This window comes from Hemiscyllium ocellatum, chromosome 6, assembly GCF_020745735.1.
Source record: "Hemiscyllium ocellatum isolate sHemOce1 chromosome 6, sHemOce1.pat.X.cur, whole genome shotgun sequence".
In the NCBI taxonomy this organism is placed as follows: Eukaryota; Metazoa; Chordata; class Chondrichthyes; order Orectolobiformes; family Hemiscylliidae; genus Hemiscyllium; species Hemiscyllium ocellatum.
The window spans coordinates 85,547,992-85,562,333 of NC_083406.1; the positions used below are offsets into that span (position 1 = coordinate 85,547,992).

The 14,342-nt window shown below is 41.3% G+C and overlaps 1 protein-coding gene across 4 annotated transcripts in view; it reads right to left on the bottom strand.

Annotated features, from left to right (window-relative positions):
- Positions 1 to 813: 813 nt before the first annotated feature.
- The window catches only part of atp8a2 (ATPase phospholipid transporting 8A2), a 564,661-nt gene continuing 551,132 nt past the window's right edge, over positions 814 to 14,342 (bottom strand). For all 4 annotated transcript variants that reach the window (XM_060826104.1, XM_060826105.1, XM_060826106.1 and 1 more), the window contains one exon: positions 814 to 2,799. In XM_060826104.1, the coding sequence (XP_060682087.1) occupies positions 2,702 to 2,799 (98 nt within the window). In that variant the 3' untranslated portion in view covers positions 814 to 2,701. The remainder of the gene's footprint in view (positions 2,800 to 14,342) is intronic.

Sequence of the window (14,342 nt, forward strand, 5' to 3'; positions counted from 1 at the left end):
TGTTCCACAATCACCTTAGAAGGAACGGTGCTCCGAAAGCTAGTGTGCTTCGAATTAAACCTGTTGGACTATAACCTGGTGTTGTGTGATTTTCAATCATATTCCATTGTTACAGAACAGTTGAGCTTCATGTGAATACATTTGTGACTAACCCCTATAGTAAGCAATTGTGAAAATTAAACATTTGATTGGTTAGATCAGGTTTTTTTCTGGGATCTGACTTGTCCAGTATTACCATCAACTGCAATTACAGCATGAGGCTAGGAGAGTAGGATTTTCACTCACTGATTTCCTAGCCACCTTAACAAGTACCGGTCTAAACAGTCTGTGCTATTGCTCCTTCAGGCACTTCTTCTAGTTGGTACTTAGCAAGAGGATTAGCTAGTTCATCAGCTGAAGGTGGGGGGTGGGGCACAGTATGTGATGATCATTGGGAGTTTTCCTGATTTTTGTTTGTTGTGATGCTATGAGACTTCATGGAGGAGTAGTTTCTTACTTTGAGAAGGAAGGAAGGAACATTTTGTTGATACAGAAGACAGCATCTTAGAGCTGGCCATTACAGTCATTTTAAATGGCTTTCATTCTGAGTCAAACACTGAAAATTGCAGCCCTGTTGCTTAGGGAGGAGTATAGATCACAGGGCTCAATATATTTTCGATGTCACTTTGGCAAAACTATATTGCAACTATGTTAGTGTTTCACATCTGCAACAGCTGCTTAATTTAAAACAATAATTAAGCAAATTTAAAACATCTTTAAGAGGATTTCTTACTTAAAGCTGTGATTTCAAAACAAGAGAACACAAATCAGACATAGACAGCTATAAAATTTTTATTCACAACTTTTTCTGTGTTGTAGAAGCAGGTCCACACTGTTTCAAAAGCTGTTAAAGAATTATCTACTGCAACTATTAACACCACTGTCAAGCAGTTAATAGTTAATAGGAATTTGCTTCAAGACATGGAAAGAACTGCTGCAATTTATTCCTTGTATTAAAAGTACCAGCGAATATTAATCGGTCAAGGAAACCTGTATCACTGCAAAAAAAAAATTGCAGACCTATGGACACTGGGAATCTGCAGGGAATTAATTAAATACTGAAGTGTCACTCCATTCCGCAGACATCGATTACGAATGCGTGTCTAAAAGGATACTTAAAGAAAAACCTTTAGAAATGATACACAAGATGCACAATTTCACTTGTTGATAAGCAATACATCCAGAGTCTGACTATGGACCAGCTCATAATAAAAATATCTGAATACAAGGGACATTTAAGGAAACTGTAATTGTATGTACACAAGTGATTTTTGATGACATGGTTAATGTGAAACAAAAGCATAGTTCCATATTATTACATTAAATAGAAACAATGTTAATGGGGATGAAAAAACCAGAACAGCGTACAGACCATGCAAAGTGTGTAACCTTCCCTACTTTAATTTAACATTCGCACACTTTGATAATTTGATAATAGAGAAGTTATATATTTTTTTAAAAAGATGCTACCCGAGCCTATTTCTGCATGTCCCTTCAAATAACAAAAAACACAATCCAGACACTAACTGTGGCTCAGACAGGATTTTCTTTGCCTTGCTTCAATTGATCTCTGAACCAAAATTCTAAAGGAGTTCTGCATTTTGAAGAAGAAGGGATGTTATTCATTTTCTTCTTTTCCCATAGTCTCTCGGGGGCATAGACTGGTGTTACTGCAAAGTTAACCTAATGCAAAATCTCTGGCAATGAACTACTGTAACTGGCTAGGTGTCAGAGTAGTCTACATCGGTGCTCAGGTGTGGAAGAGAAACACCTGCTCTCAGCTCATTCTCTCTCCAGGAAGGAAGTTGAAATCAGGTGAATATTGCATGAGATACTATTGGTGAACACTCATCTCCTTATCCCAGGACACCAATTTACTGAATCACGAAATGACTAATCTAAAGCAAAGGATTTTTCTGCATTAATAATTTGAATGTTACATAGAAATGCTGCTGTGGAATATTATCAGACATGAGATTTTTTACACAAACATCGAATAGACTCACCAAAATGTTTAAAAAATATAAGTCCCAGACATTTACTCATTTTGACAGCCTTATTGAGGTATGGCTGAATAGGTCTGTTGCCATTTTTATTATTTCAAGTTGGAGAGCTGTTTTCGGGCTTTCATTTTATAATAATCATTAGGTCTCATGCAGGCAGTGCCTTTCAGGGGGAGCCTATGCAATCATGACTTTCCCCTATGAAGCTGCATGACCGAAGGTGAATGCAGAACAATTCTCAGCTTATGAAAGTCAAATCAGTTCAACATATAATTGTCTCACCCACCTCATCCTCCAATTTCAAATAAAATTAAAGATATTTCTCACTTTGCATACTGGGAAGGGGGTTGAGGGTCGGAGAGTTGACAGTTCCATTCTGCTCCACATAAGATATGATACTGTTTTAAACAATTTTGTTCACAAGCACCCACAATTTTACATTATTAGAATCTGATCAGAACAGCAACACAGTATTAGTTTAGGTACAGCATTAGATCTCTGATGTCAGTGCGAGAATGAAAGTTAAGTCAAGCTATTAGGCTAAGGCCACAGAAAAGAGGAATTCATTTTTTTCATTGGCTGATGCTGAATACGGTCAGCACGCTCAAATGTCTGATAAAAATTTATATCAGTTCAATACTTGAGGAACTTGACACTATTCAATCTGCTACAAATTTCTGTTTGGTGGTGTCATAGGATCGGACCATGTCACTCTGTGAAACCACACCATGTTCCTCTTGAGAAAACGCATAGCCATCTGCAATAGAACAAAGTTATTGAACAGTGCTAATGTGGGCATCCATTTCATTTATATTCAAAAGTAAATACCTCCATGCCCAGTTTTTAAAAAACTTGCTTAAATTATATGGCAACTCACAGCATTGATTGCTGCAAAATGCTAATATTCTATGTCCACATATACTGGGGTAAGAGAAATCACAAGGGAAGAGGTGACTTGCAACATCAAGGGTTTAAGGTATAAAGAAAGGTTATTGAACTTGTGTTCTATATTTTTCTGGAAATGAGACAGGTTATCTAGTTGCAATTCTCAATTCTATTAAAAGGGATTGACAAAGCAAATGGGAAGCAACTTATTTTCTATATTGAGGGCTTAAATAATAAAATTGAAGGTTTTAAAAAATAATAAGCTTGGAGTAAAAATGAATTAAGCATGAATGCTATAGAACTGAATCGTCCAAACAAACTCAAGTCTGATGGATCTATTGTCTATCTGAGGGCCATTGTCTGAGGTCTTCAAAACAAATTCAGTTCCTGAGACACAGGTTTTACTCTTCCTCCTTGCCACTGCTGGTACCTTGGCATTCCATTTGATTTTAAGCTGAGATTCTGACATGAAATCTTCTCCATTACCAACACTCACTACTTTCATTGCTATAAATTGCATTTCTCTACTTTGGCATCAGCTTATTTGCCAATGTGTCTGTTACCTCCTGACACAACTATTCAAATGTTCTCCTGGTCAGACTCCTAACCGACATCCATCGCAGGGCATCCTTTCATTTGGAGGCAGGATGACCCACCAGCCAACTGTAAAATTCGGCGGTTAATATACCCTGCCAACACAGCATCCCTGCAGCTAAGACGATAACCATCCGAGCAGCATTAAGTGTTTCGGAAAAGGACTTCTGCTCAAGCCCTATCTCAAAAGGGCTGTATTGCAACAGTGGTAAGGATTGGAATTATAAGCAATCTCCAGATTCAAAGTCTAGGATCAGCTAAGTGCCTGGGGTCTTGGGATGGTGACAGAGCAACTGTTGGATCACCTGTGGGAGGGGATGCCTCATGTGGAAATGGGGTTCTCAACAAGAATCCCTCTTCTCCTGGGCTGGGGCCTGAGTAGCATCCCCTGTGCTATGGATTCCTTCCACCAGTCTTAAAGGGGTGTCTGGCTGGGAAGCTGCACAAACCACTTAAGGATTTCAGTTAGGATGAAGGTAAATGAGTTGCACAAAGCCTTGCCCATCCCCTGCAAAAGTGCTCAGTTAAGGAAACTTTATGGTATTCCCTGCCAGAAAAAGACCATAAACACTTCCCATAAACTTGAACTTATCCAAAACTCTGCTGCCTATATTTAAACATGAACCAACTATTCACCCTTCACTACCATGCTTGCTGACCTACATAAGATATCAGGCTGAAATTGCTTTCTGCTTCTCAATTCCATTTTAGACGCAAGTTTTGGACCTGTCTTAGTATTTCCGTGTGGTTCAATGCCAAATTATTGATTAACAACCCTACAGTGTATTATAAAGACGTGAAATGTTGCTGAGAGTTGGGATTATATTATAACAGTTGAAAATGCTTGTTTGGGCTTATTTCTGTTTTTGAGAAATTCTTAGATCCTAAATGCTTGTCAAATCACCTGTGTATACTTTGTGGGGCAGTTTTGAAGAAAGCCAGTTACTTTATATATGGCTTTGTAAAATTTGATGGAAGCTAGCAATTGCTAAGCACACTGCTGGCTTGTAATGGGAGAGCTAAGCAGTTGATCCACCCACTGGACATTTTTTGATGTGCATATGGTTTCTGACTGCAGCTGTCCATCTCTTTTTTAATGTTAGTTTACTGACAGTAGTTGAGCAAATTCAAAGTAAACTGAGTTTTCATTGGACTCCAAACAAAAAACAGTTATGATGGTCATTGTCTAGTTGTAGGATGTCCCATATTCTTTTCAATAATTTCAGATGTGACATTTATCTAACACTTTGTTTGGAAAAAGTGTAAACTGTTGTAGCTAAATTTTGTCCAAAGTTCATCCAAGAAATTTTGACTCCTTTTGGTCAATAATAATTCAGTTGTACATTCAAAACCAACATTTGCAAAAATTAGTAAATTGTGTACAGTGTGCTAGTTATGACTCAGCCAAAAATTTTCTTGGTTGATTTAAATGAACTGAAAACTATAATGTACTTCTCATTTAGACATGGAATCAATGGGATGGTGGATGCCATATTTCTGTTCTACAGATCTACTATTCACATTTCCAGTTTCTAATTTATTGTGTGTATTAATTTACTTACTTCTTTCTTTCTCCCCTCTCTAGTTCAAAATAATATCTAATGCAGGAATGTGGTTCCACGGAATCCAGTCATCTTCTGGTATCTTGTCCAAGCATTCTTCAATTAAGAATGAGTGAGTGTTGCAGATTGGCACATTGCAAGATTCCTAACTACATACTGAGTGATATACCAAAATGCAAGGCAGTTGCAGCAGAAGTACAGTGGAGAACGGTCGCTGTTTAAGGCCTTTCAACCATGATGCACTGAAGGACTGGAAACTGCAGAACCCTTCAGGCTGTGCATTACACAAAAATGTAAATCTAGACTAGTGAAAATATCTTGAGGCATCCAGTGAAATGTATTTTATAGAGAACTTAATATATTTGTAAAAAATGATTCATTTTTTGGGATGTGGGTCTCACTGGCTGGCCAGCATTTATTACCTGTCCCTAGTTGCCCTTGAGAAGGTGGTGGTGAGCTGCCTACTTGAACCACTGCAGTCCACCTGCTGTGGGTTAATCCACAATGCCATTAGGGAGAGAAGTCCAGGATGTTGACCCAGCAACAGTGGAGGAATGGCAATATATTTCCAAGTCAGGGTGGTGAGTGGCTCAGTGGGGAACTTGAGGTGGTGGTGTTCCCATATATCTGCTGCCCTCCTTGTAGATGGAAGTGGTCATGGGTTTGGAAGATCTGTCTGAGGATCTTTGGTGAATTTTTGCAGTGCATCTTCTAGACAATACACAGTGTTGCTACTGAGCATCGGTGGTGGAAGGAATGGATGCAATGCCAATCAAGCAGGTGGGTTTGTCCTGGATGGTGTCAAGCTTCTTGATTGTTGTTGGGGCTGTCCTCATCCAGGCAAGTGGGTGACCTGCTCTTGTGTGTTTATGTGGTGAGCCCAGTTGAGTTTATGATCAATAATAACTCCCAGGATGTTGATATTGAACGATTCAGTGATGGTAATACTATTGAATGTCAAGGGGTAATGGTTAGATTGCCTCTTGTTGGTGATGATCATAGCCTGGTATTTGTGTGGCACAAATGTTACTTGCCACTTGTCAGCCCAAGCTTGGATACTGTCCAGATCTTGTTGCATTTGGACATGAGCGGCTTCAGTTCCTGAGTCATGAATGGTGCGATCATCAGTGAACATGCCCACTTCTGACCTTATGATGGAGGGAAGGACATTAATAAAGCAGCTGCTGAAGATGGTTGGACCTAGAACACTATCCTGAGGGACTCCTGCAGAGATGCGCTGGAGCTGAAATGCCTGACCTCCAACAACCAGAATCATTTTCCTATGTGTCACCAGAAAGTTTTCTCCCTGATACCCCCATAGCTTCCAGTTTTGCTAGGGTTCCATGGTGCCACATTTGATTGAATGCAGCTTTGATGTTAAGGCCTGTCACTCTCACCTCAACTCTGGAATTCAGCTTTTTTGTCCATGTTTGAACCAAGGCTGTAATGACATCAGGAGCTGAATGGTCCTGGCAGAACCCAAACTTTTTGTCACTGAGCAGGTCATTGCTGAGTAGGTTCTGTTTGTTAGCACTGTTGATGACAACTTCCATCACTCTACTGACGATCAACAGTAGATTGATGGGGTGGTGATGGCCAGGTTGGATTTGTCCTGCTTTTTATGTACAGAACATATCTGGGAAATTTTCCACATTGTCAGATAGATGCCAGTATTGTAACAGTACTGGAAGAGCTTAGCTAGGGGAGCATCAAGTTCTGGACCACAAATCTGCAGTACTATAGCCTGATTGTCAGGGCCCATAAGCCTCTGCAATATCCAATGCATCCAACCATTTCTTGATATCACATGGAGTGAATCAATTTGGCCAAAGACTGATATCTGTAATGATGGGAACCATGGAGGAAGCCGAGATGGATCACCCACTTGGCATTTCTGGCTGGAAACTGCTGGGAAAGCTTCAGCCTTATCTTTTGCATTGATGTGCTGGGCTCTTCCATCATTGAGGATGGGCACATTTATCGAGCTTCCTCTTCCAGTGAGTTGTTTAATTGTCCAGCACCATTCATGACTGGATGGCTTAGATCTGATCTGTTGGTTGGGGGATCGCTTAGCTCTGTCTATCACCTGCTGCTTGTATTGTTTGATGGCTTCACCAGCCTGGTGCTGCTCCTGGCATGCCTTCCTGCATTCTCTATTGATCCAGGGCTGATCCCCTGGGTTGATGGTAATGGTTGAGTGGGGGCTGTGCTGGGCCATGAGGTTATAGATTGTGCTGTTGCCCACAGCGACACATGGATGCCCAACCTTCAGTTGCTGGATCTATTTGAAATCTGTCCCATTTAGCATGGTGATAATGCCACACAACACAACAGAGGTTATTCTCAATGTAATAATAAGACTTTGTCTCCACAAGGACTGTACAATGGTCACTCTTACCAATACTGTCATGGACAAATGTATCTGCAGCCAGCAGCAGGTTGGTAGGGATGAGGTCAAGTATGTTTTTCCCTCTTGCTGGTTTCTTCACTACCTGCCACAGACCCAGTCTAGCAACTACGTCTTTTAGGACCCAAACAGCTCGATCTGTAGTACTGCTGCTGAGCTACTTTTGGTGGTAGATACTGAAATCCCCAACCGAGAGTACATTTGGTGCTCTTGCCTCCTCCGTGTTTTCTCCAAGTGCTCCTCTAAGAGGAGTACCAATTTATAATCTGAGGACGATAGTATGTTTCCTTGCCCATGTTTCACCTGAAGCCACTAGACTTCATTGGGTCTGGAGTCAATGTTGAGGACTCTTACAGCAACTCTCTCCTAACTATATACCTCTGTGCCACCATCTCTTCTGGGTCCATCCTGCCAGTGAAACATGACATTTCCAGGGATAAGATGGTAGTGTCTGTGACATTGTTCATAAGGTATGATTCCATGAATATAATTATGTCAGGCTGTTGCTTGGCTAATCTGTGACACAGCTCTCCCAATTTTGGCACTCGTTGCTTGCAGGGTCAACAGGACTGTTTCTGCCGTTGTCTTTTCTGGTGCCTAGGTCGATGCCAAATTATCCATCCAATTCCATTCTTTGAGACTTTGTAGCAATTCATACAACTGAATGGCTTGCTAGGCTTAATCTGCTTATTTCTTTGTTCATGTTGGAGCAGCCATTTCACTAAAATACTTCCAATACAGCCAAAAAGACAGTCAACGGCCATCAATCTGGACACTAAGAGATGCAGGTGTATTAAATGACTGAAGTTATCATTTACAGGTATGACAAAGTGTATAGTGACTGGGATTCCTGCAGTGCCAAGGGCTTAGATGAGGCAGAATTTGTTAGTTGTACATAGAGAAGTCTTTTGAAACAATACGGAGGTTGTCCAACTAGAAAAGAGGCCATATTGGACCTGGATTGGAGGATTAGCCTGGCCAGGTGATTGAAGTTTCAGTGTGAGGAAGAGGTTGTGGAATATAATCACAATTCTGTAAGCTTTAAGATAGTTATGGATAAGGATAAGACTGGTCCTCGGGTGAAAGTAATAAATTTGGGGAAGGCTAATTACAACAGTATTAGGCAGGAACTGGAGAATTCAGATGTGGGTGGCTGTTTGAGGGTAAATCCACATCTGGCATGTGGAAATCTTTTAAAGGCCAGTTATTCAAAGTTCAGTACCAGCATGTTCCCATGAGGATGAAAGATCAGGATGGCAAGATTTGAGAATTCTGGATGACAAGAGATGTTGAAAGTTTAGTCAAAAAGGAAAAGAAAGCAAATTAAGGTTTAGGAAACTAATCAAACAAGGCCTTTTAGGAGTATGAAGAAAGGAGAAAAGAAAAGAACTTAAACCAGGAATTAGTATGTTCTAAAAGGCACCATGAGATGCTTTGGCAAATCAATTTATACAATCAGGAGTAAGAGGGTAACTAGGGAAAGGGTATTTCCACTCAAGGACAAAGGAGGCAATTTATGCATTGTGCCAAATGAAGTGGTGAAGTCCTTAACAAGTACTTTGCATCTGTATTCACCAATGAAGGACATGGATGATGGTAAGATTAGAGAGGGGTAGGTTGATGTTCTGGGGCATGCTAAAATTTAGAAGTTGGTGGTGTTGGGTATCTTGAAAAGTATATCCCCAGACAGCTACATCCCTAGGCCTAATGGGATATATCCCAGATACTGAAGGAGGCAAGGGATTAGGTTGCTGGCACCTTGACAGAGATCTTTCTATCCTCTTTAGCCACATGTGAGGTCTCGTCAGGAAATTACAGGCAGGTGAACCTTGCATCAGTGGTAGGGAAATTAATGGAGAAGATTCTTAGATACAGGATTTACACACATTTGGAGAAGAATAACTTATCAGGGACAGTCAGCATGACTTTATATTTCAAAAACTTGATGAGAGTTTTTTTGAGGAAGTGGTGAGATCACACCTGAAATACTGTGCATAATTTTGCTCCACTTATCGAAGAAGGAATATACTTGTCGTGGAGACATTGCAATTATGTTTCACCAGATTAATCCCTGGGATAGTGGGATAGATTTCTCAAAAGACAGTATCTGTATTCTCTTGAGTTTCATTGAATGAGAGATGACCTCATTGAAAATGCTTCTAGGGTGTGACGGAGTGACTATAGATAAGATATTTCTCCTGACTGATGAGCTAAAACCAGGAGATTTAGTCTCAGGATATGGAACTGGCCATTTAAGATGGCGGTGAGGAGGATTTCTTCACTCAGCTCTAGTTTTAGAATTTTCTGTTCCAGATGCCTTTGCAAGCTCAGTCGTTGAACATTTTCAAGACAGGAGTTGATAGATTTTGTGAGATTAGTGACATCATGGAGCACAGTCAGTCATACAGTAGAGAAATAGGCCCTTTGGCCCAACATGGCTATGCCAACCAACAAACACCACACTATACTCATCCATTTGTTCCATAACCAACTATGTGCTGACATTTTAAGTGCTCAACATCAAGTGATATGACGGTTTCACGGTCAAGTGGAATTGAGGTTGATGATCAGCGACGATCTAATTGAATAGAAGAGCAGACCCAGTGGCTGAATAACATCCTGCTGTTACTATGATTCTGAGGGATGGCATAAGATGATTAAACTTCAGAATTCTATTTTGTATTTAGTAGCCTTGGCTTTCCTTATAGTTGTATTAATTACTGTGTTTTTGATTCAAAATTTGTAAACTTCATTGCTGGTCTTTACAACAACATAGAAAAATGCAGATAATGTAAACAGAAAATTTTACTGCATTCCTTCTTACATATGGCTTTGGAGCTGGGTCTTGGGTACTGCCATGCATTGAGAAGCTATTGTATAAATGTAACTGACAATATACACTATAAAATTCTACTCTGATTTTAAAGCAGACCAATGTCCTTCCTCTCCTTCCCTTCTTCAAATGTTCGATATCCTTAACCAGATAAAGAAAATTCTCGTTGCTTTATAATTGTTTTTTTCAATATGGCTCATACTTATCTCTGATATCAATAAACAAATTGCATTTTGGCAACTAACACGACCAACAAACCCTACTCATCACCACCAGGAATGAATGCAGAAATCTATTAACAGTTAGTTAATAACCTCACAACAAAAAGGTAATTTTTTTTCTCATGAAATAAATTACATATGTCTATGTCATCAAAAGGATTTATCCCTTTTTATTACTAGCAGTCACCTCAGTGTTAGTATTACTGGTTACAGACTTGCCAAAAGATTGGACAGGACCAGTTTTTGGCCTTAGACCTATACAGGATGTAAACTGATATGCATCATGCTGTGATGCTATGGGTTATTTGCAATGGATATCCTGAATGAATGTGAAATAAAGATTCATTATTCAACCTTAATCTAGTATTCATTATTTCAATAAAGTTATCTTTCAAATGCCATTAGTGAGGTCAGGTATCGGAAATCATGAGGGATGCCTATTCCTTAGAAAGCTTTTCTGGCGGATCTCTGCAACCCCTTTCCCTTCCTGAATCCTAAATAGCAGGGCATAAGTTTGTACCTAGTACTGTTTTCCTTCCTCCTTGATTGTAACTTATGTCATGGCCTCACTACAAACAGTATGGGATTTGCATTTAGCATCAGAGGTTAACATTTGTGGATTATCAAAGAGTAATGAAAAATGCAATCTTACCAAAAAGGAAAGACAGTTTGAAAGCATAGTCACAATGCTATCATCACAGCACCAAGGTTTCTGAACAAGATTATTTCTCATGGAGAGAATAGAGAAAAATATAAGAACAGACACACAAATTTTTTTTGAAGTATCAGAAAATAAAATGCAGTGCTGCTAATGTGTCACATGACATGGCACTGCTGTATAAAAACCAAGGAGGTCCAATATTTGTGATGCTCTTCTGCTAGCCAGGGATGCACAAAATTCATATTAAGGGTCCTTGATGTACAATATTGGCAGCTGGAGGTATAGAAGGGTGAGAAATGTCAGGTAGTAAGGTTACAGGATTTGAAAGACTATCAATGACCCTTTAATGTGGCATTTAGCCAAAGAAAGGATTGAATTTATCTTTAAGCACCTCCCCCCATGATGTTAACTATTCTGGCAATGTCCTGGAGGGCTCCCAAGGGCTCGATGTGCAGGTATGAACAGACATATGGTCCGTTTAGGTAAACAGGCAGCTATCACTAAAAGGCTTTCTTTAAAGTTACTACCCAGGGAATGAATTTGGGCTGAAGGACAGCAAATGCCTTGTAGCTAAATAGACTGAAGGAAGTTTACTTAACTGTAAAGTGAAAGTAAGCATTAATAGATCTATGGCTCCTTGGCAGTAACCTACAAACATAATGCGAAGTCACAGACTGAGCAGATTGAAATGAAGTCCCAATTAGCTGAAAATATTATTGAGGTTACAAAACATTTGGAAGAATAAAGTTTTCCCCAAGTTTTTAGTATTAATAATGGAGGTGGAGGAGGATAATTACATGACAAATAATAACAAAACATCCCTGAATTGAAGGAAGGAGCCATTGAAATTAAATCAATTTTGGCACTGTAAATGTGTAATGATTTTTAGCCATTGGTTCATGAAATTTTGTACCCAGTCCCCCTTTTAGCAAAGTAATGTATGGATAGATGTAGGACAGATGTCAGAGGTGGTTTCTTTACTCAGAGAGAAGTAGGGCGTGGAACACACTGCCGGCAACTCAATAGTGGTAGACTCTCCAACTTTAACGGCATTTAAATGGTTATTGGATAGGCATATGGATGAGAATGGAATAGTGTAGGTTAGACGGGCTTCAGGCTGGTTTCACAGGTCAGCGCAACATCGAGGGCCGAAGGGCTTGTACTGCGCTGTAATGTTTTATGTTCTATAACTGCTTGTTCTGTTGGGAGTTTTGGATTGTCAGATAATTATAAGTAATTCCTGTGAGGTGGTGTTTAAAGTCTAGAGTGGAAGTGGTGCTATGTCAACCAAAAGAATATTGTTCACAATTACGCTTTGAAGAAGCATGGTCATTCTCTGGAGTGCCCTTATTTTGGGGAGGGGATGATCTCTTCTGTCTAAGTGTTGTACTGTTTTGTCACCAATCTCAGAGCACTATGAGCTAGCTTTCACTGCTGGTTGACAGCCTTAAGAGCTCCCACTATGGTCATTAGTGCAAAGTAAATATGAATATTGATGAAGAGAGAGACACATGTTGCTGAAGCTTTTCATCTTGCACCAATCAGGACAAACACAAATGCCAAATTTCAAAAAAACACAATTTATACGACTGGAACAGTGTGCTAATTGGTTGGCAAATTGATGCTGAGAGGACGAGACATTATCAAAGAGAAAGCAAGAGAGGAATCATGGGCTGTCAAAAGGTGGCAGTAAGGAAGGATTGACTTGTATTTAAATTGTGATCACTGGATGTGTCAAAGTACTTTGCAGTCATTTAATTACTGAAGTGGTTTTACCAAAGGGGTTAGCTCAGTTGGCTGGATGGTCATTTGTGATGCACAGTGATGCCAACAGAACGGGTTCAATTTCTACAAGTTTACAAAATCATGGATAGTCAGTCTTTCTCCCATGATAGAAAAAAGTGTGTTGCTGGTTAAAGCACAGCAGGTCAGGCAGCATCCAAGGAACAGGAAATTCGAGGTTTCGGGCCAGAGCCCTTCATCAGGAATGAGGAGAGTGTGCCAGGCAGGCTAAAATAAAAGGTAGGGGGGAGGGACTTGGGGGAGGGGCGATGGAGGTGGGATAGGTGGAAGGAGGTCAAGGTGAGGGTGATAGGCCGGAGTGGGGTGGGGGCGGAGAGGTCAGGAAGGAGATTGCAGGTTAGGAGGGCGGTGCTGAGTTGAGGAAACCGACTGAGACAAGGTGGGGGGAGGGGAAATTAGGAAACTAGAGAAATCTGAGTTCATTCCTTGTGGTTGGAGGGTTCCCAGGCGGAAGATGAGGTGCTCCTCCTCCAGCCGTCGTGTTGTTATGTTCTGCCGATGGAGGAGTCCAAGGATCTGCATGTCCTCGGTGGAGTGGGAGGGAGAGTTAAAGTGTTGAGCCACGGGGTGATTGGGTTGGTTGGTCCGGGCGTCCCAGAGGTGTTCTCTGAAGCGTTCCGCAAGTAAGCGGCCCGTCTCCCCAATATAGAGGAGGCCACATCGGGTGCAGCGGATGCAATAGATGATGTGTGTGGAGGTGCAGGTGAACTTGTGGCGGATATGGAAGGATCCCTTGGGGCCTTGGAGGGAAGTGAGGGAGGAGGTGTGGGCGCAAGTTTTACATTTCCTACGGTTGCAGGGGAAGGTGCCGGGAGTGGAGGTTGGGTTGGTGGGGGGTGTGGACCTGACGAGGGAGTCACGAAGGGAGTGGTCTTTGCGGAACGCTGATAGGGGAAGGGAGGGAAATATATCCCTGGTGGTGGGGTCCGTTTGGAGGTGGCGGAAATGACGGCGGATGATATGTTGTATACGGAGGTTGGTGGGGTGGTAGGTGAGAACCAGTGGGGTTCTGTCTTGGTGGCGGTTGGAGGAGCGGGGCTCAAGGGCGGAGGAGCGGGAAGTGGAGGAGATGCGGTGGAGGGCATCGTCGATCACGTCTGGGGGGAATCTGCGGTCCTTGAAGAAGGAGGCCATCTGGGCTGTACGGTGTTGGAACTGGTCCTCCTGGGAGCAGATGCGGTGGAGACGAAGGAATTGGGAATATGGGATGGAGTTTTTACAGGGGGCAACGTGGGAGGAGGTGTAGTCCAGGTAGCTGTGGGAGTCAGTCGGTTTATAGTAGATGTCTGTGTTAAGTCGGTCGCCCGAGATAGAAATGGAAAGGTCTAGGAAGG